At 46.7% G+C, this 25,289-nt stretch overlaps 1 protein-coding gene across 1 annotated transcript; it reads right to left on the bottom strand.

The window, feature by feature from the left end:
• Positions 1 to 258: 258 nt before the first annotated feature.
• Positions 259 to 25,119, bottom strand: LOC107076204 (uncharacterized). Its single transcript, XM_069181746.1, has 22 exons — positions 24,992 to 25,119; positions 21,534 to 21,639; positions 21,328 to 21,411; positions 19,705 to 19,824; positions 17,744 to 18,088; positions 16,097 to 16,444; positions 15,446 to 15,547; positions 14,387 to 14,482; positions 14,217 to 14,309; positions 13,506 to 13,580; positions 12,730 to 12,843; positions 9,465 to 9,506; positions 8,607 to 8,651; positions 7,593 to 7,673; positions 6,873 to 6,962; positions 5,849 to 5,941; positions 5,105 to 5,185; positions 4,190 to 4,282; positions 3,482 to 3,580; positions 3,024 to 3,042; positions 2,625 to 2,682; positions 259 to 2,033 (listed from the first exon to the last, which is right to left on the bottom strand). Exons 4-22 carry the CDS (start codon positions 19,763 to 19,765, stop codon positions 1,926 to 1,928), a joined length of 2,043 nt encoding a protein of 680 aa, XP_069037847.1. The 5' UTR covers positions 19,766 to 19,824; positions 21,328 to 21,411; positions 21,534 to 21,639; positions 24,992 to 25,119; the 3' UTR covers positions 259 to 1,925.
• Between the last annotated feature and the right edge of the window lie 170 nt (positions 25,120 to 25,289).

The following is a 25,289-nucleotide window of genomic DNA, read 5'->3' as shown; positions in this document are numbered from 1 at the left end:
AATACGGGGCTCCACAGGTGAAGTCCTTAATGTGTACTGTGCAACATGGATGTCAAGCGGGAATTATCTTCCAAAAGGAATAGTGGAAATAGGATTAATTTCGACCAAGAGTACATAAAAATCCCCTGAGGCTCGTGTGTGACACATTTCTCCACAAGAATCACAGTGTTTGAACAGTAAGAGAGACCAGGACCTGCCAACACAATTTCACAAGTCCATTCACATGTTCCAGTACAAACAGAGCGCTGTACTGACCAGTTACATGTTGAGAACTTACATTTAATTTAACCTGATCTGAAACATTTTAGAAACATCCTGTCTGAAAATTATCAATAGTGTGTGTTTCGAGTGATGGGTGACATTTTTTAACATTACATTCATTTAAACATTCAACTTAAAATGTACCACGTACTGTACGTGTCGTGCACGCAAAGGCGGAAACCAACATTAAAATAACTTGAACTTTTACATACAGTACATAAAATACAGCAATAACATACACCTTTATACAATATATACTAATGACTTTACTAGTCATAACAAATTCATAATTAATGTAAATATTTCACTGGATCTAAAAGGTGTTTCTGTGGTGTACCTTATTACCACTGCAGGTGAGTCAGACTAACGACAAACTTCCAAGGAAGTAAAGTAAAGGCTGAACTTAACAAAGATCTTCAAATGGCCTTTTTACAACAACTTGCTTTTCCGACATCCAACAATCTCACACGACAGAAAAGATCTGAACGTTCAAACAATCTTCAAATGGATTTTTCAGAAATAACTTGCATTTTAGATTTACACGCACAGCTATTAAGAAAATAGATATTTTAATGAGGCTAACAGCTGTTTCAGTGCTGAAGTTCCATAATGTGAGCTGCACACTTAACAAATGAGTTCTTTAGTGAAGACAGTGTTTTCACTCAGTACAAAGCACAGAATTACTCAAATGACCTTTCATGTGGCACCAGTGTCCAGTCTGTGTTCAAAGGAGAAAGAGAACAATTCCTGAGGTTTGTCCTGTTCTTGGTCTTTGTTTCTGCTCTCTCACTGGGTTTGCAGGACACTGCAGGCTGAAGCCCGTGTGAACAGAGCCAGGGTCTCTGCACAGGACAAGCAGGGGGAAAATCAGGCTGGGATTCCTCCCACAGAAAAGCACCTCAATTCTGCTTCAGAAGTGAAAGCAGATTCATCAGACAAGACAGCTGTGCGTCAGGAGTAACCAGGAGGAGCTGCTCCTGCTTCAGCAGACATGATCTCTGCAGTCAAAGAGCCTGCTGGCACTCAGCGGGGTCACATGATCAGGCTTCCTCTGTGACATCACGTGCTGACATCACTTCCTCATCGCGCATGGTGGTCACACTGCAGTCCTGTAAGAACCACACATGGGACTGGATCATCAAATACACAACAGCACTGTTACTACTGATTAAATTAAAGAATGCTAATGGACATCAAAGCAGTCGCCTTTCAGTTTCACAATTTATCTGTTACTGCTCAAGGGTCTAAAAAGAGCAATATGATCAGAAATGTAGTAACAATTACAAGCCCATGTAGAGCAGTTATTTCCATGCAATTCTGACACACTCGTATCCCAGTTATTCTTCATGACACAGACTCTGATCACGAGTGAGGAATGAGTAAACACTGAGGACTGTGAGCCCACGTCCTGCAGGTCAGACAGCAGCAGTATCAGACATGGCCGAGAGGAACAGAGAGCTCCTGTAGAGCTGCAGGCTGAGCTCATGGTCACGGGTTCGAGCCCGGCTCATGTCAGCACTCAACAGGCTGCGTTCTGCCTGGGGAAGAGCTGTGATATTTCACAGAAAATAACCGCTGATATAAACTTCTCATGAGGGATCAGCCCCACTGTGTCCTCAGTCACAACCCCCATGATCTATTAACCCTTCAGAAGGTACAGAAGTTCACAGCCTGCAGGATTCTGGGAAGGCTTCATCCGGACCTGCTGTGCCGGCGGACTCTTGGGCTCCAGCTGAAGACAACGGCTTCTGTTCCTCCAGCTCCTGTTCCTCCTGGAATCCAGAAACAAGGCTCATCAGCTCCCTGTGAGACAGCATGAGCCCTGATTCTGGGATCAGTCACAGCAGCCGAGGAAATGGAAACAGACTGACACCCCCACATCACCCCCCCGCCTGGGCCTGAACCCCTGACCCCTCCTGCCTGCATCCTCTTCCTCACCTGGACTGGACTGTGGTCATGAGGAGAGTGGACCGAGCTCAGGACTGGACTGTGAGTGTGGGGAGAGTGGACTGAGCTCAGGACTGGACTGTGACTGTGGGGAGAGTGGACTGAGCTCAGGACTGGACTGTGGTCATGAGGAGAGTGGACTGAGCTCAGGACTGGACTGTGGTCATGGGGAGAGAGTGGACTGAGCTCAGGACTGGACTGTGACTGTGGGGAGTGTTGACTGAGCTCAGGACTGGACTGTGACTCTGGGGAGTGTGGACTGAGCTCAGGACTGGACTGTGACAACAGGATCAGTCAGAAAACCCATCAGCCACTACAGAGAGATGATAATCCTAACTGTTCCCTTAGTAAACCTTAGTTTCCCCGTCTGACCAGTCTGTCTGAGAACATCTGAACTGAAGAAACGGCCCACCTACCTGTTTGTGTGTATTGTGGGTATTTTGTCCTGATGGCTCTTGAGATTCAGTTTGTGATCTCAGGGAAAAAAGAGACATGATGTAACAAGACTTTTAATATGGTCTTAAAATATATTCAAATAGATGTATAATCTGGTAATTAAATCTGTATATTTGTCAGTAAATCTATATTTGTATGTTATATTATTACAGATCTGAAGTCTCTGATTGAGCTATGTTACTAATCTGGGTACAATTACACAGACTGGTTTTAAGGTTGCTTACATAATATTTGCTGATAAGGAAACTGACCTAAATACTGCACAGTGATAAATAACACTTTCAGAATTAAAAGCACTGCCTTATGAACACTATAAAGTGAAGATAAATGCTTACTATACTATGAGAAACTCTACTCACCTGTTTTTCTCCTCCTTATCTGGAGGGGTAAAGCAGGAAATAAAATGTGAGATGTCAGATTTCAACAATACAGGACCAGACCACAGCTGTGTGTCCTGAAGCACAACACAGCCCCACTCTCAACACACAGCTGGGCACAGCTGGCACAGCTGGCAGTGAACACTGGGCTCTACTGCCCCACAGACATTCCAAGGTCAAACACACTGAGCTCATGATGATGATAATATCCATAAAAGTTGATGTATTAACTGTGCTCTTTCCTTTGGAAAAGAGTGGACAAGCTCAATGTTACAAAAAATAGACTTTCAGACTTTTACTGCATAGTTAGACTTGTGTTGCTCACTTTTCTACACAATGTGACACTTTGTGTGATTTCAGAACAAACCGGTGGTGACAGTGGACTACAGTCCACAGTGATCAGAGGACAGTAGCTGGTGAAGAATGTCTGAGGTACTTACAGTCCGCACACATCAGCAAGACAAGCCAGCAGACAACGAGGAGGATCTGACAGGGCAAGACCACCAAGCGCAGGTCTGTCAGAGTGCGGCGGCCTTTTTCTGAAACAGCATTGGAGCTTAAAATGAGCCCATTATATCACACCAACCTCTTACCAGTGAGAATTAGAGACGGACTTCAACATCATTAGAATTCTGTTGAATACATACCAGCTCTTAACAGATCATGGGTAATCTGTGTGTAAAAGCTGATTAGTTCCTTATTACTGTTCATCAGACTCATTAGAACACACATTTACAAACACATACCCTCTAGTTAAAGGTTAAAGGTTGCTTTACAGCACTTCTCAACCTGAGCTGAAATGTCTGAATAAGGATTCCTGTTGCCTGTAGACTCAAGGGATTCTTTGGCGTTTGTGTCTGAGATGATTCTCCTGCATATCTGAGTGTCTGCAGACGTGTCAGAAGGAGACAGTATGAGAGAGTAGCAGAGGAAACTCATGGTTTCAGGGGCCCAGACTGAGGGCTGATTGGAGGTGTTTGGGGGTGACTGATCACCAAACTGCTCTACACACATTCAGAGCTACAGGCTGGTAGAATCTGCTACATGTCTGTTCCACACTGATGTCTCCTTCCCTGTAGGAGCAGTGTTCAAGCACAGGAGCCCAGAGGAGCCTGTTCTGTGGGTCCTTAGCTGGACGGGTCACTTACCTGCCTTGAGGATGAGCTCTGCAGTGAGAGCAATGGCACTGACCGCAGGCAGGACTGAGGACCCCAGCACGTACACCCCCACCTGAGCTCGGGCTGCAACACAGACAGCAGAGCTGGGAAAACTGATTCAGATACTGACACAACACTACAGAGCTCAACACACTGTACTGTACCAGTGACCAGAGCACTGAGCTCAACACACTGTACTGTACCAGTGACCAGAGCACAGAGCTCAACACACTGTACTGTACCTGTGACCAGAGCACAGAGCTCAACACACTGTACTGTACCAGTGACCAGTGCACAGAGCTCAACACACTGTACTGTACCAGTGAACAGAGCACAGAGCTTAACACACTGTACTGTACCAGTGAACAGAGCACAGGGCTCAACACAGCTGTACTGTACCTGTGACCAGAGCACAGAGCTCAACACACTGTACTGTACCTGTGACCAGAGCACAGAGCTTAACACACTGTACTGTACCAGTGAACAGAGCACAGGGCTCAACACAGCTGTACTGTACCTGTGACCAGAGCACAGAGCTCAACACACTGTACTGTACCTGTGACCAGAGCACAGAGCTCAACACACTGTACTGTACCAGTGAACAGAGCACAGAGCTCAACACAGCTGTACTGTACCTGTGACCAGAGCACAGAGCTCAACACACTGTACTGTATCAGTGAACAGAGCACAGAGCTCAACACAGTGTGCTATACCTGTGAACACAGCACAGAGCTCAACACACTATACTGTACCAGTGAACAGAACGCAGAGCTCAACACACTATACTGTACCAGTGATAAGAGCACAGAGCTCAACACACTATACTGTACCAGTGACCAGAGCAAAGAACTCAACACAGTATACTGTACCAGTGACCAGAGATCTAGAACACAAAATATATTTTACCGGGAATGTCTAGATTCTCAAAGGTCTCCAGAATAGTCAGAATCCAAAGAAAAGCAGATTCGCACATCCGTCCAAGACGCCCTGTAAATAGATTGAACGTATGTACTGAATTCAATATAGCGTGTAGTGGAGTAAAAACAGTTTTTGTCAGTCATGACGATTTGATTTCATACACGGTTTAGTATGCTAGACTCACTTCACAGTAACACATCCATGACAGGTGATCAAATCTGTTTTTCTCACTACTGGTCTCTCAGGTGTGTGTCCTATCTGCACTGGTATTCTCACTGTCCATGTCCATGCCCAAGCTGTTAAAATCCACAGACTATACTCACGAGAGGACTTGAGTCATGCCTATAACTACACAAACTGGCAAACATTGAGAATACTGAGTCACTCTCTTCGCCTGCTTCAGTTGTCTTCTTATTTTATTAAGTAGATTACAATGTACACTAGTTGATTAAAAAACAGTCTTTATCTGGTCGTGTATTGCTGTGTTCTGTGCTACAGGGCAAGTAAAGCATCTGTTTGACTCTAGTCCCACCTTTCCCTTGCAGATGCAGTAACCACTGGATTGTAAACCACCAACATCTGGCCAGATGTACTTCAGCCTTCACAGAGTCCAGGCTAACGAAAGAGGTGACCACAGATGTCCAGTGTCCACCCAGAGCCCAGGGCCCAGTCCACACAGCTGAGCCCACCCAGAGCCCCCAGAGCCCCCAGAGACCAGACAGTCTTACCCACCTCTGTCACTCTCTGGAGCCTTGCTCAGCCAAAGCAAGCTGAATGTGATTAGAACTGTCAGCAAAGCCACAAGAGCAAGTTTGTGACACAAAGCTGAAAGAGGAAAAATCTATTAGGACTCTTTCATTCATGTTTCACACACCACTACTACACAACACAGAGACAAACAAAGACCTTCTCCCGAATGATCTCAGTCTAGTTCAAACATTCTACATGGATGTTGGGATTCATGTTTCAGCCAGAGCTCATGATTCACTTACACACAGTTCAATACAAGAGTGTCACAGTTATAATGATCTTCATCAGCTCATATAAAACTCAGTGAATCAGACCTTTATAAACATTAAATGTCTATTGTACTACAGTTGTTTTACAGTAGATATCGGTCTAATTAAGAGGTTTTAGAAATGACTAAGATTACATTATGGATGTACCTGTTAGTCAGAGCACTTCAGTTAAAACTCTGAATAATGACCCTTAAATAATAATAAGAATAATTGCTTACACTTATATAGCGCTTTTTCTGGACACTCCACTCAAAGCGCTTTACAGGTAATGGGGATCCCCTCCACCACCACCAATGTGCAGCCCCACCTGGATGATGCGACAGCAGCCATAGTGCGCCAGAACGCTCCCCACACATCAGCTATCAGTGGGGAGGAGAGCAGAGTAATGTAGCCAATTCATAGATGGGGGTTATTGGGAAGCCATGACTGGTAAGGGCCAATGGGAAACTTGGCCAGGACACCAGGAGTTATACCCCTGATACAGAAAGAGCTCTGCCAGGAGCTACAGTCCTGGCTTCAATGGCAAATTACTGCACAGTGACAATTCACACTGAGCAGCTCTGCTCCTGCTTGTTCTGCTCTGTCTCTAGCAGTGCCCATGCAGAATGGTGTCATGCCTTCCCCCCTCTCCCTCTCTGAGCAGCCCTGTGCCAGAGGACTGCAGCTCTGCAATGACTTGACTGGGAGGAACTCTATCTCCTCCCCAGCAGGTGAACAACAGACACAACTCCACTTACATGCACGTGCTCCCCAGAGACCACACTGCTCCTTAAGGGTCACAAGCACGAACAGAGCTGCAAAACTTACAACCAGTCCAGTTATGTGTTCTGCACAATGAAAAACAGAGAAAACAGGTATGAATAAAGTGAATTTAGCGAGTCTGTGGGTCTGTGAAGTACAGAGGTGTACAGCTGCAGTATTCATCTCATTAACACAGGAGGGAAACTACCCCACTTACTCATTTAGAAAGACCCCTGGAGTCACACACTCTGTAGTTACAGGTTTGCCAGAATCATGAGTACTGTCCTCCTGGACATGACCACTCACAGACATTTACAGTGTCCTCCAGACTTCTGCACACCCCCAGTGAAAACTGTAGTCAAGAGCAACAGCTCACAAGGACTGCAGTCCTCAATAACATGCTGATCAACACACACATCAGCAGCATTCCTGAACACAACAGGTGATCCTCTGAGCCCATCAGCACACAGGCGTCAGGTCACCACAGGATCAGACCCATCACAGCCTGGATATCTAACCCCAACTACAGTGCCTCCATCTCCCAGCTGGACAGGGTCTGGAGTCTCAACCTCACAGGCTTCAGTGTATATGGGCCTCCCTTTGTAACTCTTCACAACACAATCACAAACCTCACTTACTCCTCCACTCCTGAGCCCTTTCTAAATTAGAAACATAGACGCTATCAACAGATGTGAAAGGTTTACTGGAGTACTTACCTATTGCATCTGTCTGTGTAGTAATACCAAAATAGAATCCGTCTATGAATCCAACACTGAACATCAAACCAAAACAGGAAGCTGTAGGGAAAGAGAAGAGAGGAGTCATGCAGAGTATCTGTGTCTCAGTCAGGCAGCTCTCAGCAGCACGTGGACAGACAGGAGCTGCTCTGTCTCCTCCACAGCCCTGGTGTGCTGAGGCCACTTCACCCCCAGCTCCAGACTCCAGAGAGGCTCAGGCCCAGTGCACTCCCCACGCCCCAGCGAGAGGGAGAGCTCACACCTCCCTGCGTCCCAGCCAGGACCACAGCTGTGCAGCCCCTCCTCACCGGCCAGGACAGCAGCACACAGACTGCCGGCTCCTGACCAGGGCTCTTCTCACGTCTCGAAGCTGCTGAGCTCTGCCTGCCTGGACTGGGACCTGGCAGTGACTCACTGGAGCAGACTGGCGCCTCTCCTCAGGGCCCAGGGAAGAAACCTCCTTCAGGGCTTCACTGTGTCAGTGTCCCTGTGTCCCTGGAGCTGGGAGCAGACTGTCTCCTCTCCTCAGGGCCCAGGGAAGAAACCTCCTTCAGGGCTTCACTGCCTGTGCTGTCCAGACACTCAGCAGGAGGGAGAAACAATGAAGGTGAAGACCACTGCAGAAGGTCTTCAGGGACAGAGGCCGTCTTCTCCTGGGCCACTTCCATGAAGACACCAGTGTGTTTTGGGATCCAGCCATGATTCCATGATGGAGGCCATCTGATCCTCTGGAATTCCACAATTGAGCGAGGAGCCTCTTGAGTACTGGGACAGACAAACCCCCAGTGATGGATCTGGGCAGCTCTTGGGGTTGAAGGAAGTGTGGCAGAGCGTGGTGATGATTAACTTCACCTTCACTCCTACAGTGAACCTGGACTCAGACAGACAGCACAGGCCTGCCCACTGGAATGTAAGGCTGTATCTTCCACACTGTGCTGGGACACTGCAGTCCAGTGACTGAGCCAGTAGGGGTAGGAGAGCAGTATAACTTACCTGATCGCAGGAGGTGTTGACAACAGGCACTCCTTGCTATACAACCTGCAATCAGAGCAGAGATTAGGAATCTGCAGAGGCTAAAGCCAATATAGACTCTGGGTTCTAAATGTGTGCTTCTATGTTACTAATGACCTTGTTCTTGTAGCTTGTTTATTCACATTAGACAGTCACAGTCTCATGCACTAACTACAGTGGGACATCAAAGTCAAAACTGTTACTTTGGTTTACAATCAATAGATTTTTATTTATGTCCATGAGATTAAGATGAATTATAAGTACAATGTAATGTGTTTTATTCTTCAGTAATTCCCTTCTAACCTTTGAACATATTAGAACCCAACCTACTCTGTACTCAACCCAGATGGTTTCTTGTGACCATGTGTACTGGGGCACCTTCATGAACTCAGTGTCAGAGTGTGTCTGCAGATCCCTCTGAGACAAGACCTGCATGAAGTCTGTGACCCATGAGCCCCCCCAGCTCTGTATGTGATCACTGAGCTGCTCTGCAAGCCTCTGCTGCAGCTGCCTGCAGTTCTTGCTGTTTCCTGGGGTGGGAGACTTCAGGATCTACTGGATTTCAGTCTTGTTCAGTCCAAGAGTCTTCTGCTCTGATCTGCCTGTGTCCTCTGGGTCACTGTGATACTGTATGATGAAGTGCTCTCCAATAACTACTGTAATATTTTCTTCTACATAAATCCCAATACGTTAGGCACTGCATGTGTTTACTGGATACCATCTGAATGGGAGAAACTTCCCCATGAACCTCCCTAGGGGCTCTGCTGTCTGCAAGCCTGTGACCCCACCTGGACAAGACACACTTCTGTCCACAGGTGGAGAAAAGAGCAGTGAACTCACCAGGGCATCTCTGACAGGGATTCTCAGAAAACGTCCTCCAAGCTGCAAAACAGGAATGTGATTCTTAAATTTAAAGTAAGACCATTTCACTAAGAACCACAGCATCTAGAACTGAATGCCTTGTAAATGCCTGGAATTCTTGGTGAGACAGGTTGACCTGCTTGGTCAGTGGGCAGCCTCCTGGCCACAGCATGAGGAGACTCGAACCCCATTCAGAAGGAGGGAGAGGAGAGAAGCTTGAGACAAACAGAAGGGAGCTGTGTGTTTGAACTGATTTCGTAATGCAGTTGATTAGGTGCAGCTGTGTGTGACTGACCTGTTGTAAACGTCAGTTAACAGCTCTCATATATAAGCCATTGTAGACTTCTGTTGTTAACAGTTTTTCAGTTCTTTTTGTAACTATCCACCCAACGTGGATCAGCCCACAGCTGTAAGCCCTTAGAGTGTGTGTGAGTGTATTATTGTGTGAGTGTGTGAGTATGTGAGTGAGTGTGATTGTGAGTGTATGAGTGTGCAAGTGCATCAGTGCATGAGTGTGTATGTGTGTGAATGTGCACTAGCTAGTGCTAGTGTACGAGTGTGTGATTGCGTGTGAGTGCCTGAGTGTGTTTGAGTGTTCCAGTGTGATTGTGAGTGTTCCAGTGCGTGAGTGTGATTGTGTGAGTGTGCTAGTGCGTGAGTGTGTGTGTTTGTGAGTGCTACAGTGTGAGTGTGTTTGTGTGCTAGTGCATGTGTTAGTGAGTGCTAGTGTGTGTTTTTGTGAGTGTGCTAGTGCGTGAGTGTGTGATTGTGTTTGTGAGTGTGCTAGTGCGTGAGTGTGTGATTGTGTTTGTGAGTGCTACAGGGTGTGATTGTGTTTGTGAGCGTGCTAGAGCATGAGTGTGTGATTGTGTTTGTGAGTGTGCTAGAGCATGAGTGTGTGATTGTGTTTGTGAGTGTGCTAGTGCGTGAGTGTGTGATTGTGTTTGTGAGTGCTACAGGGTGTGATTGTGTTTGTGAGCGTGCTAGAGCATGAGTGTGTGATTGTGTTTGTGAGCGTGCTAGAGCATGAGTGTGTGATTGTGTTTGTGAGTGTGCTAGAGCATGAGTGTGTGATTGTGTTTGTGAGTGTGCTAGAGCATGAGTGTGCGATTGTGTTTGTGAGCGTGCTAGTGCGTGAGTGTGTGATTGTGTTTGTGAGTGTGCTAGTGCGTGAGTGTGTGATTGTGTTTGTGAGTGCTACAGGGTGTGATTGTGTTTGTGAGTGTGCTAGAGCATGAGTGTGTGATTGTGTTTGTGAGTGTGCTAGAGCATGAGTGTGTGATTGTGTTTGTGAGTGTGCTAGAGCATGAGTGTGTGATTGTGTTTGTGAGTGTGCTAGTGCTTGAGTGTGTGATTGTGTTTGTGAGTGTGCTAGTGCTTGAGTGTGTGATCGTGTTTGTGAGTGTGCTAGAGCATGAGTGTGCGATTGTGTTTGTGAGTGTGCTAGAGCATGAGTGTGCGATTGTGTTTGTGAGCGTGCTAGTGCGTGAGTGTGTGATTGTGTTTGTGAGTGTGCTAGTGCGTGAGTGTGTGATTGTGTTTGTGAGTGCTACAGGGTGTGATTGTGTTTGTGAGCGTGCTAGAGCATGAGTGTGTGATTGTGTTTGTGAGTGTGCTAGAGCATGAGTGTGTGATTGTGTTTGTGAGTGTGCTAGTGCTTGAGTGTGTGATTGTGTTTGTGAGTGTGCTAGAGCATGAGTGTGTGATTGTGTTTGTGAGTGTGCTAGAGCATGAGTGTGTGATTGTGTTTGTGAGTGTGCTAGTGCGTGAGTGTGTGATTGTGTTTGTGAGTGTGCTAGTGCTTGAGTGTGAGTTCACTGCTCTTACCAGACTGAGTGCAGTGATCAGTGAATTCAGGCGCAGGTGGAGACAGGCGGCTGACAGGGGAAGCAGACAGGCAGGGCTGTGCAGCAAATAATCAGCCACAGTAAAAACAAACCAAGTTCAAGTCGAAAAGATACATTGCAGAGGCACCACAAGCACATCCAGACACGAAGCAGGGAAGCAAGCAGGAATCAAAACACAGATTATATCCAAGTACAGGGGTAATCCGAGAAGCAAAGTCAGAGAAACAAGCACTAAGACTGAGCAAAAAGGCACTGCTGAGACTCGACTTAAATACCGTGATGATAACAGACACGCAAAGGATCTAACTACACGCAGGTGTACAGATCTAGTCACTATGGTCTCAGATGATCAGGGCAATTGAGAAGGGGCTCTGTCAATCGCTGTGGTGTTTCGGGTGCGTGCAGGAGCAATTTCACAGGAGTGGGTATGACACTGAGGGCACACACTTGGCACAATGAGGACGAGCAGGCAGACTCCTTCAAGCCACTCAACTTCCAGCACATCATGGAACATCAGCACATCAGGCATTTTATTTTTTTAAAGAAATGTTTGTTAAAAGAAAAGTCGTGACACCACAGTACCACCCATAAGGTCACATGAGGAGTGGTGAAACAGCCCTACACATACAGTATCAACAGACATTGTACAGCGTGTTCTACTGTGTTGCAGTATATGAATATAATTATATCGTTATTAATTTCTTTAGATACGCGATTCCATATTATATTTGCAGAAAAGCTTAAAACTACCACTTTTTATACACGTTATTTCACTTGTTAAAGACTTTGATGCTTAAAATGTTTAGGGAGAAATGGAATACTGGAGTGTATTTTTTCTTTAAAGTACCGAGACCAGCCATATACTGTAATACTGTATGTTTATGTTCCAAAATTAATATCCTTTATGGCCTTCACATGCATTATGCTGCTATTCTTTTTATGCTCAGCTACTACGATTTCCCTTCAGTGGGAAAATTCCATATAAATATTCAATACTAAAACGGGCACAGTAAAGACATTTAAATCTTTCTACGACTGACCAATGCACCACGAGTGCCCCTGTCGGTCAACCAATCACGCACCGCGGTATTGCACGTCATCGCGTGTCACAATGCACGATAACGAGCCAATTACCCCCGGTACGTGTCTGTGCCGCACACTTTGAATGGCTGCATCTCTATATCATAATGATCTTCGGTGATTTACATTCTTAAAAGCTGACCCTGTGAAAGGTCACCAGGAAGAATCTCTAAAAGAGGAGAAACAGGGTGTTTGTTCATCACAGGCCTATGGAAGACATTGATTTTGTTGTTACTAGACATGTAAAAACACATTAAGCAAAGTCTAAAAAAATGTTTGGTGTGAAATCACAAAGGAGTTGAAAAAAGCATCCTTACCTTTGATAGAGATCCCAGTGAGAAATGCCAACAAAGACCACCCACACGAACTCCAGACAAATGTTTTGTAACCTTTATCTGGTGCTCTAGTTTTAAAAAACACGGTGAGAGCAACTGGATAATAAGGCAAAAGGAACAGAAAGAAACATTTAGAATCTAGGTGTCATAATTAAACAAAGCGTTTAGAAACTGGTATTACATCATTAGCTTAATAATGACCAGATTGCTATCGCTACACTAAAGTGTATGCTTTGTAAAGACTCTGAAGTTTTGAAAACAAATTCTGTAAGAACTAAAATCTGAGAAAAAATTAAAAACATAATTCATTTCACTAACCCTAAATATATCGATCCTAAAGTATGTAAATAAACCTCTTCCAGTTCTTCACTGAACTGCGCTGTGAATCTGTGCTTCTCTATGATACCAAACTGTTGTTCACTAACATATTGATTTCCAAGTGTCAGAAGCTGTGCGAATTTAAGTATAAGACCCCTTGGTTATGGGGAGCCCCCTGACCACAGCACTGGGAGACGACTCAACCAAGGGGCAGCTGCACAGGTGGAGATGGGGTGGCGGAGAGATACAGGAAACGTGTTTGTGCGAGTTATGTACTGTATACATACTGCAGCTAACATGGGTAATGATTGTAATTTAGCACTGCTGGGTGAAACTGTCTTGTCGTTATTCCTCATGAGAACTATACTGTAAGTCAGTTAAGAACTTCCAAAAAGACACATTCAGTCAGTCAAATCCCTCTAAACGTCCCTCTTACTTACCGGAACAAGTTTCTGCTAAAACAACACCCAACACAAACGGAACACAGAAGTGCTTCAGAAGCTTGCAGAGGGTGTCTGAAAAAGAGAAGTTTTTATTCTCACTGGCCAGCGATTCTCAGCAATACTGAAGCATGACTTTCTGAAGGGGCCTGCACTGCACCTGCTGGACTCCTTCATCCCCCCAGAGCCAAGAGGAACCAGCTGTCTGTGCAGTCAGGGACAGCAGGTTCAGCACTGGTCACGAGAATCATTCTGACCTCTCTGATGAGTGGAATAGAAGGACCATTATCAATCAGTATTACTGATTACTGTTTACTGTATTACTGTTGTTCAGCTGGGCACAAGAGACTGGCGGTCCAAGTACAAGACAGTGTATCCAGAGAGAAGGGGGACTTTCTGGACTGGGGGGTTAGAGACTCAGCTCTGTGTCCTGAGAGTGCCATCACTCAGGAGAACAGCTGTCCTCAAAGTGTTGGGCATCTATATATTTCTTCATCTCTGAACACTGCGCTCAAGATCTCACACAGCACAGGGTGCCGACACTAACCAGCAAACACAGGGACTAGAGTTAATGACATCTGAAGACTGTGGATTGGAGATCAGGAGCTCTTTCAAGTGGGCTGAAGAGTTTACCTTCCAATGGCTCTTGATCCACCAGTAACACATGTGAGAACTCAGTCTCGTGTCCCAGATCAGCTGCTCTGCTCTCACCTGGATACCTGTGTGAATAGGGGGCCATCATCGACACCAGCAGGATCCTCAGCACACTGACAGTGGCGCAGGTGACCGACTCCTGGAGAAAACCTTCAAAACACACAGACCTCTCAGAACAGGGAAGAGCCCAAGATCAGCGTGGATAAGGACCTGACAGACTCACCCACCTTCAGTCTGGCCCCACAGGATAAAGGCTGCAGACAAGAGGAGCCCAGGAGCAACACAGTTCACCAGACAGCAGCGCCACCCCCTGCTGGTCTCACCTGGGACAGGAGACAGGAAGGGTTTTAGACAGTTAGTGGGAAAAACTTACAAGTATAATGTGAAAATGTATAATATCCTGTGGAATTAATTAATATAATATATTAAGGGGTTTATGTCATCAGCCCACTGGATAAAGGGACATTCCACAGGATAAGGAATTCGGATGTCTGATGATATGCAGAAGATGTGCCTGCAGCTCGGCGTTCACCACACTGGCATGAATAAAGCTGTTTCAATCTGCAAAGTGCATGCTGGGACATGACGTCAGTTGCCTACTGGGAATAAGAGCAGGTTCCCTCTGTCTGTGGGTTTCTTCTGAACCAGTTGTGCTGCTTCTGCTCATAGTCCTTATTACTGCAGACAATTTTACACTTTAAATGTCATTAAGATTGACAAATAAACACAGACAATTAAATTAAGCATTGTGCTGATTAACAGGTCTACAGAAGCACAAACTGCAGTGGCAGAAAGACTTGAAATTAATTATTTAGTGCACCTGCCTGGCTTCTTCAGACTTCCAGGGAAAACTTCAGTACCAGAGACACAAGCACACCTGCCTGACAATCTGAGTTTAAAATTCCTTTATGAGTGGGTCTTGAAACTCTCTGGTTTGATTTTAATAAGTTATGCAGAGGGAGTTCTTGTTGCTTTTTGTGCTTCTGGGATGATTTGGTTCCAGCCTCTATCAGACAGGTGCCTCTTTGGGAGCAGAGATCTGTCTCAGTGCCAGAGGTGCAGTTACAACAAGAGAACACCAGAGGGCGATGCAGCACTGAAGACAACCCAGTACAGTTAAACCTCAACTGTGGCTGAGCAGGAGGCTGACTGAGGGTCTCAGGGCAACACAGTAGCAATCAGAGTCAAAAGTTTCTTTCAGCTCTGGTGAGGATTTTAAGCACAGGCAACATATGATGTTGCAGATTTAGAATTACAGCATGAAATTAGGTAAAAGCTGAACTCACGTTTCTTAAGCAAGAACTGGTATGTTGGCACACTGGTCAGGATCACGACTCCCAGTGCAGAAAGAGCCAGAAGCAGGATCCAGATGTGAGCTGTGGAAAACCCTGGGAAGAGCAGAGGAGAGCAGTCAGCAGGAGTGAGGCCACGCTGGGCCAGTTCACCCAGTAACCACAGGAGGTAAAAAGACAGGAGAGTCTACAGCACAGGCCTGCAAGGGCAATGCTGTGTCTCCATGGCTGTGGAAGAGCTGTCAGAGTGTGGAGTCAGGAGTGGGGCTGACATGAGTGCTGAGAGAAACATCACGAAAATTAGCTTCAGCTCAGTGCCACACACACAGGGCTGAGTCTCCAGCACAACCACTTCAATAATATCACAGTCATGTTCTCCTACAGCTTTTATTAACCCATGTGACGAATATAACACAAATTAACTGTTTTTGGAACTTAAACAGTTTGCCTCTCCAGGAATAAGGAGCTTTATGAAGCTGCCTCTCTGTATATTTTAGCTGGTATATCAGCTAGTAACTGTAATCAGTTCACCAGTCTGAATCAGCCTTTCATGCTCCTGATGAGCAGGAGGAACAGACACCAGGGCAGTACTAGCAGGGCAGTTCACTCAGGGTGTTGTTCTCACTTTCAAGACTTCTCACTTACTCAGCTCTTTCAGTTCTGCTGTTGTGTTTGCGGAACCCGAGTCCGTGTGGACTCTGCACATGTACTCCCCCTTGTCTTCAGTCCTGACATCCTTCAGCCGGAGAGAGAAGTTTCCTCTGGGAATCTCCTGAGGGAAGAGCTCCGCTCGGCCCCGGTAGCTCTGGTGCTGGGACTCCGGCCTGTTCACCCCCTCGGAGAACAGGAGCACCAGGGCTTCAGAGTCTGTCCTCATCCACTGCACCTCCAGCTCCTGCAGGGGGACATTCGTGTCCACAGAGCAGCTCAGCACCACCTCCCCTCCAGGGTAGGACACAACAGCACGATCAGCTCCAGTCACAACTAGACGCTCTGAAACACAAAACCAATAAACTTGATCACAAGAGGTTAAGAGAGACACAGCAGTGCAATAGTCAGCATTGCTGGGGACCTGGGCTCAACTCCAGACCTGGGGAGCTGTCTGGGTGGAGTTTGCATGTTCTCCCCATGATCAGGAGGATTTCCTCTGGGTGCTCTGGTTTCCTCTCACAATTCAAAGACATCCTGGTAGGGTTATTGGCTTCTGGGAAAATTGGTCCTGGTGTGAGTGTGTGTGTTTCTGCCCGTGTATGCCCTGTAATGGACTGGTGTCCTGTCCAGGGTGTACCCCGTTTTGCACCAGTTACTTGCTGGGATAGGCTCCAGGTCCCTGTTAGAAACTGGAAGAGTGGACAAACAGAGGAGGTTTCTGTGTCTGGTGTGACTATGCACACATGTGCAGAGAGGTGATCCTGCACTCAGCTTTACTACAGTGGAAACACTGCCATCAACAGGAAACACTCTCCACCAGACAGAGGCGCAGAAGAGGCAGCACACAGTCCAGCCGAGCAGCTGATGCAGGTAGACATGAGCACAAATTCATGTGTGTTAAGTGGTTTTCCAAAACAATTGCGGGTTAAAGAGCAACACAGAGCTTTCCCATCTTACACAGTATCTAGCTGTATTGTGTTGCTGTGAGCACGCAGCTCTGGTCTACATTCAATTATTGTTTGTCAGGTGAATTCTTTCCAGATCTTCTTGCAATTTTCTTTGCAGCTTCTAATGTAAAACATGTAAAACCTTTAATGAGTTAATGAGTGTTTTCTCCAAGAGATAAACTGGTGAAACATTGAAGATCAGGTACATGTGTGGTTTCCTTTTAAACCTCAAACAGTATTCTGGCTTAGCACTTGCAACGTATTTCCTCCTGCTGAGGTACAGTACCACCTGGGCGCTCTAGTTTACTAACTGTAACAGAATCTATACGGATCCCTGTTATCACTGAGGAAGCATGGTGGTCCTAATACTGATCCTTGTGGTACGCCAGTCTTTCAGAGGTCTGTTATAACAATAAGTTCCCTGTCACTGTAAATAGACACACTGGGTGATCATTAGTCAATTAATTTGATTATTGGTTAATCCCACATTCTATATACAGGGCTTCTATGGGGGGTGGTGAGAGTGAAGTTTGGAGGGCAGTCAGCTACAGAGCTGTGGCAATAAAGCCCACTGCCCTTCCTCTGTGGTCAGTTTAGCACAGAGCGCAGTTTCACTTCTGTATCTCTGTGTTCTTTATAATAACTCGACTTCCTGTTTTCCAGAGAGGATGATGTCTCTGTGTTCCCAGCTCACCCTGTTCCTTCAGCTCCACTGTGGTCTCACCGGAGCCCTGCGCCGTGTGGACGGCACACCTGTACACTCCTGTGTCTTCAGCCGTGACATTGGCCAGCATCAGAGAGAAGTTTCCTCTGGGAATCTCCTGAGGGAAGAGCTCCGCTCGGCCCCGGTAGCTCTGGTGCTGGGACTCCGGCCTGCTCTCTCCCTCGGAGAACAGGAGCACCAGGGTGTCTGGATCTGTCCTCAGCCACTCCACCTCCAGCTCCTGCAGGGGGACAGCGCTGTCCACAGAGCAGGGCAGCAGCACCTCGTCCCCAGGCCTGGCCACTAGAGGTTCCCTGGGGCCCTGCACAGAGAAACCTGGGGCCACAGATTAGACAAAAAGATCAATTCACATCCTTAAACGTCCTGCCCCCCAGATACTGAGGGGGACAAACCAACAGTGAGTGTGTCGTTCATCAGTGGATAAAACACTCGACCTGTCCAGTCCCCTGTCCTGTACCCCATCCAAACCTCTGTCAGCCCCCTGTCCAATCTTCTGGTGAAAAACCTCTGTCCAGTCCCCTGTCCAGGCCTCCATCCAAACCTGTCCAAGCCTCTGTCCAGTCCTCCTTCCAAACCAGCAACACTGCTCGTAACTGTGCGAAGCGAAGACTCAACTTTTCACTGCCCTCTGCTGTCCTGACTCTGGGCTGTACAGTGTGGACAGTAAACTGACTCCTGACTGCTGGGTCATTAGAGACCCCAGGGCTGTGTGTGAGAGGAGGGGTGCTCACACTGCTGTCCTGACTCTGGGCTGTACAGTCTGGACAGTAAACTGACTCCTGACTGCTGGGTCACTAGAGACCCCAGGGCTGTGTGTGAGAGGAGGGGTGCTCACACTGCTGTCCTGACTCTGGGCTGTACAGTCTGGACAGTAAACTGACTCCTGACTGCTGGGTCACTAGAGACCCCAGGGCTGTGTGTGAGAGGAGGGGTGCTCACACTGCTGTCCTGACTCTGGGCTCTACAGTCTGGACAGTAAACTGACTCCTGACTGCTGGGTCACTAGAGACCCCAGGGCTGTGTGTGAGAGGAGGGGTGCTCACACTGCTGTCCTGACTCTGGGCTGTACAGTCTGGACAGTAAACTGACTCCTGACTGCTGGGTCACTAGAGACCCCAGGGCTGTGTGTGAGAGGAGGGGTGCTCACACTGCTGTCCTGACTCTGGGCTCTACAGTCTGGACAGTAAACTGACTCCTGACTGCTGGGTCACTAGAGACCCCAGGGCTGTGTGTGAGAGGAGGGGTGCTCACACTGCTGTCCTGACTCTGGGCTGTACAGTCTGGACAGTAAACTGACTCCTGACTGCTGGGTCACTAGAGACCCCAGGGCTGTGTGTGAGAGGAGGGGTGCTCACACTGCTGTCCTGACTCTGGGCTGTACAGTCTGGACAGTAAACTGACTCCTGACTGCTGGGTCACTAGAGACCCCAGGGCTGTGTGTGAGAGGAGGGGTGCTCACACTGCTGTCCTGACTCTGGGCTCTACAGTCTGGACAGTAAACTGACTCCTGACTGCTGGGTCACTAGAGACCCCAGGGCTGTGTGTGAGAGGAGGGGTGCTCACACTGCTGTCCTGACTCTGGGCTCTACAGTCTGGACAGTAAACTGACTCCTGACTGCTGGGTCACTAGAGACCCCAGGGCTGTGTGTGAGAGGAGGGGTGCTCACACTGCTGTCCTGACTCTGGGCTGTACAGTCTGGACAGTAAACTGACTCCTGACTGCTGGGTCACTAGAGACCCCAGGGCTGTGTGTGAGAGGAGGGGTGCTCACACTGCTGATCCTCCTAATTCAACCACAGAGCCAGTTTCTCTCTGCTCCCCTGGGCTGTGTGCAGGTGGAGGAAGTGTGTATAAAGATGTGTATAAAGAGCTCGGGAATGAAAGGTGTTTTATTGCTGCAAGTATTGTTATGGAAGAAACAGGGTCTGTACCTTCAGTGCCCAGTCCTCTCCACACAGCGGCCAGGAGTCCCAGCACAATCAGTGTCCTCATCTCTCCTGAGGGTCCCGGGTTCGACAGAACTGCCGCAGAGTCAAGAGGTTTCTGCAGAGCTGGATTTACAACATACCAGCTCATGTTAGTATAGGGTGATAATGACTGTGATATGATTTAGAAAGTACAGCAGCCTCTGGGTAGCTGTGACTGTTTACATGTCCTGATTCCAGTCAGTTTGATTGAACTCTATTATCAACCTAAGTTAAAGCCTTTTCTGTGAGAGCTTGTCTGGTATTGCCAAGTTTTCCTTATTGAGTTTACTTTGCCCGTTTTGAGCCGGGCCTGCCCAACATGCATGAACACGATGTGTCACTCCACACTATGTGTGCAGATGAGGTGACATTCGATTTCATCAAACTACGAGTGGAGAACAAAAAATCTTAACAGCATTCTTGGTTGGAATGCACAGAGATATTGGAAAAGAAGCATCGCAAAAGCAGCAAGAACAGAAAGCGTTCTGACCCTGATCCGTAGCCAGCGTGTGCCGTCACGAGAGAGTGTCTCATCACGTTTTTATAACAGTGCACCTCTCGTGCTCGTGCACCTCAAGTGCACACCTGCTCTACGTCACAGAAGTGTGGTCCTGGGGAAGGGCTTAGGGCTTAGTGAGAGATCTGGGACACAGCCTGTACCCCCCTGTGACCTGGAGCTTCACAGGTGCAGAGGAGTTTGAGCTCTTGGCCAGAAGGGGGCGCCTCTGAGGAGATTCAGCAAGATGGCGGCCAGCTGAGACCTGTTTTTTGTAGGTCCGAAAAATCTGGGGGTCTTATTTCCCAAAAACTTGATGTAGAAAATTTCTGTTTAGAACCGTATGCCTTGGTATACCAGCTCTTGTTTGTTATTTCTCTGAGTGTTTTACTTCAACTATTTCCCAAAATAAATAAGCCCAACTTGGCACATTTGCTGATTTAGCATTACTTGAAAAAGCCTCCTGTAGATAACTCACTGATTCGGCACGGATACCATCACCCATCCAGCCTCTGGTATAAACAAGAGAAAAGAGAAGCATCCTTCTAAAACACAGCGGCCATCAGGAGGACAGAAACACTTTGTAGCACTTTGTAGCAGGTAGTCCAATGAAGTACCCTGAGGTACACCTCTCATACTCCCTTGGCAGCAAACTGAGCTCAAACCAACCACAGCTGATATCAACTCCGATCCTGAAGCTCCTGGAGTCAGAGTCAGAGTCTGAGCCTGATCCTGAGCTCACACCTCCTCGACTGCAAACTGAGCTCAAGTCAACCACAGCTGGAGCAGCTACCCAATATCAGCTCCGACCCCGATACTCCTGCAAAGCCTCAGATCAAGACCATGAAAGAGGAACCGTCCCTGCTTGAGCTGCAGAATAACACTGTGGTTCTCCTCTCCAGGACAATTCTCGAGAGAGCAGATCATCTGGAGGACAGGGTTAGAAAGAATTGCATCGGCATCGACACATTAGAAACATCCACACTTAATGAGGTAAAGGATTTCCAATCTGATATGAAAGCAATGGATACATTGACCAAGAACAAACACTAAATTAACTGGAGCAGAAGATAAATAAGGTGGAAAGTTACCGTCAGAGCTGGGTCCTGAGGCTGCACAGGAGGATGAGGAGAAGATGAAACACACAGTGACCGGTATCTGAGGAGCTGTCCTTCCTGAACACAAGGACAGATTCAAGGCTGATGTGAATCTTGTCCTCAGGTTGGGACCGAGGGAACAGCGATCATTCAGTCACCAGCACATCTACTCATGATCCGCTTTGGAAAGGAGCCAAGACCTGTGAGTTTCTGGATCCGGAGTGCCCGCGGTCCAGAGGAGCTGAGCTCAGGGGAGGTGGTGGTGAGGAAACTGCGGAGTCGAGGTTCACCGATGGTGAAGTGAAACTGAAGTGAAATGGGAATAAAGGAGGACTGTTCTTGTGGTGTTTACAATCCCCAACATAAGATTTCTGTAAGAGATATAAGTGCCTGTTAGCTCTTTTACATCTTATTTCTTATTTTTTTTATGGTTGTTTTGTTGTGCAAGGGATTTAGTCCAGATTCTTATTTTTTAGAACATTTTCTTTTGACTTGAACTTCTGGAAGATCAATGGGGCAGTGATGTCTGAGAGCAATCCTCCTGCTGGGGCTGCAAGAGGTACTTTGAAAGGTACATTTATTGGCAGTTAAATCAAAATGGAGGGAGATTGATCGTTGTGACAGGAGCTCTTGGGGGAAAATGTTTCTTTCAGGGAAATACGTCTTTAATAACAAAAGAATAGCGCTCTGTTTCTTAAAGTTGAGGAAGAGATCTCCAAGATTAAAAATGAGTTTCAGGATATTGAAATCATTCTCGGAGGAGATTTTAATACAGTTTTTGATGCCATGATAGACAGATTCCCTGTGCCTATTAGATCAGCCCTCAGGCTCAGGGCTGTATAGGTTATGTCTAGGAGTCACTGACTTACTGCAAGGAGATCTGAACGTCCAGGACTAAAGGAGTTCATAAGGTGTAATATAGACAGATCTAACAGTCTAGAACTGTTTTTGGTAAAAAGGGAACTGCAACATTATTTTCACATTTCAGGGTTAGAAAGAATCAGTACTGATGAGGGCATTTCAAACCACAGTGAAAGTAAAATGTACACAGTAACTTGTAAAACCTCCAATTCACATCTCAAAACAGATTAAATATCCTGGTGGGCACAGAGCCATGTTCAGCGATTCAAAACGAGGCAAGAAAACGTCCAGTGAGGTGAAACCCTGTTACACTGTAAACCAGCAGGCTTGTGAAAACAGCTCTTTAATCCAGCAGAAATAGTGCTCTCGCTCTCAACGACACATAGTTTGTACTGTACTTGTTCACTATGCCTGCAGATCATGTTGGAACATCTCTGTGGGGCAACGTCTCCTGCACAACCTGCACTTATTCACTCGTAATTGTGATTAATAATAATACCTCCTTACACTTGTATAGGGCTTTTCAGGACACTCCACTCATAGTGCTTCACAGGTAATGGGGATCCCCTCCACCCCCACCAGTGTGCAGCCCCACCTGGATGATGCTCCAGTCCTCTCACACACACCAGCTCTCAGTGGGGAGGAGAGCAGAGTGATGAAGCCAGTTCAGAGATGGAGATTATTAGGAGGCCATGACTGGTAAAGGCCAGGGGAAATTTGCCAGGACACCGGGGTTACACCCCTACTCATCTTGAGAGACACCCTGGGATTATTAATGACCACAGAGAGTCAGGACCTCAATTTTACACCTCATCCGAAGGACGGCACCTGTTTACAGTATAGTGTCCCCGTCACTATACTGGGGCATTAGGACCCACACAGACCGCAAGGTGAGCGCCCCCTACTAGCCCCACTAACACCTCTTCCAGCAGCAGCCTTAGCTTTCCCAGGAGTCTCCCATCCAGGTACTGACCAGGCTCACACCTGCTGAGCTGCAGAGAGCTGCCAGCTGGGAACTGCAGGGTGATATGGCTGCTGGCAAACACATTACATCAGTCATTACAGAGACTAGTGAGCAGGAAGGGCTGCTTCACAGCGCAATTCATGGGAACTCTCGCTCTCGAACAAGGTCTCTATTGAACCATCAGTACTGACTGATCATAAAGCCATTTAATAATAATAATGACCCTAAAATGTCTACTTATAGGTTAAAAAATGAGAATATTATAAGGACTGGAATTAAACTCAAAGTTTTATAGTCAGAATTGGGAATTTATGAGGTGGAAGATAAGATCAGCAGCTGTCAGAAGTCAGGAAGCTGCAAACTCCCACAGAGTAAAGGAAGAGGAACTTCATGAATGAGGACAGTTTTATGTTACTGGTTGATTTTATACAGTAGGGCCTTTGATACTGTACAACTGAACATTCCTTGATTTTCCAGACTGTTGACTTCTTTGGTTTGGGTAAATATTTTAAAGGGTAATTAGAACTGTGTACAACTAAGGCGATACTGTAGCTCTATTAAACTGGTTTGGGATTTGGAATTGGAAATTCAGCCCATTTCTGTTCCCACTGGTCACACAGGTTATGGCTGCTCATATTACAAACTGATGGTTCTGGGTCTTCAGATACAGGACAGAGAGATCAAGTGCTCACAACAATCTCTATAGGAAACCACACACACACAGGCGGATCAAGCCAATTCGTGCTGAGAACTCCTGTGCTCTCTACCTGGTCTTCCTTTCAATATGAAAAAAATGTGAATTGCAGATATTTTGTTGTTACAATAAAAAAAAATTAAAATAATAGTCTGCTCCTGTGCGTGTGACCGCGACTCTGTACCGTGAAGGCGCAGCCAGGCTCAGAGAGGGCGGGGTTATTACATCAACAAGACAGCATTAATTAGATACTGTTTATGAATTATTGCGAACTCTAATAATGCTCTGGTTTACAAAGTTATGATCCATAATAGCAGTATTATTAATGATAGAAATGATATTAAAGCATGCTCTGTAAAAGTGTTCTCTCATTTAGTTCTGTTTCTATTTTATGACGCACGATGTAACCGACAGCTGCTTGTACTAATACTGATAATAATCTATTCATAATAATCCCGTGTTTTCTCCCTGATCCCTCAGTGATGGTGTGGAAAGCGGTGAACAGTGATATTAATGTTCCTGCGCTTTACAATCACCTGACACGCCGGTCAGAGCACCCGAGTGGAAATCCCACATTTTTTAAATAAAATTACTACTCTGACGGTGTTGATTAAATCATCACCGGGGAAAATATAAAGTATAAAACAAGATGCCGGGAGATTCCGAAGTGTTGGGCTGAAACGTGTCACATTCCCGAGAGTCCTGGGGATTTTCCAGCTGCTCTGATACGGGCGCTGGAGGGACTTCAGCAGCTCCGACATTCGCTGACATTGTGCCAAAAGAAGAGCGTTTTCCCTCGAAAGCTCAAACTCCTGCTGTTTCCAGGTCTTTTCTGAAACCCTTCAGCTGCCTGACGCTGAGGTCCTTCATAACAGCGTCGAGCTCAGGTGTGTGAAACCTCACAGCCCCTGAGTGGAGCCGCAGACCTGATTCCTGTGGTGTTTATTCACCGTCCTTTCGGCCACATGTCTCGGTGAGTCACCGCTCTTCAACTTGTAAATACAGCGCGCACTCGACTCAGTTCATTAAATATTCTGTATAACAGGTATTAAACTAACAGCGGCAGACTACAGTGACATTTATACACACTATATGAGCAGTATATCTATATAAACGAACTGAGGACGAGTCTTACTCACCCCTCCGGCTCCAGACGCAGAACTGGGCTGCGCCCCGTGAACGCGCACAGGTCTGCTTTCAGTTTCGCTCTGCGCTGTTCTGAGCTGCTCTGTTGCGGCCCAGCAGGCAGAGAGAGTCCCGGTCCGAGACCAGCAGAGTCAGGGAGCACGATAGAGAACACACTGGAGCCGCGAATACACTGGAGACCCAGCACAGCGCGAATCCGACTTTCAGCTGAGTTATAAAATAATAATAATAAACGCCTAATACTAATATACAGTAGCACATTTCTGGACACTCCACTCAGAGCTCTTTACA

Source organism: Lepisosteus oculatus, chromosome 21 (genome assembly GCF_040954835.1).
Source record: "Lepisosteus oculatus isolate fLepOcu1 chromosome 21, fLepOcu1.hap2, whole genome shotgun sequence".
Taxonomy (NCBI): domain Eukaryota; kingdom Metazoa; phylum Chordata; class Actinopteri; order Semionotiformes; family Lepisosteidae; genus Lepisosteus; species Lepisosteus oculatus.
This window is presented reverse-complemented; position numbering and strand designations above follow the sequence as displayed.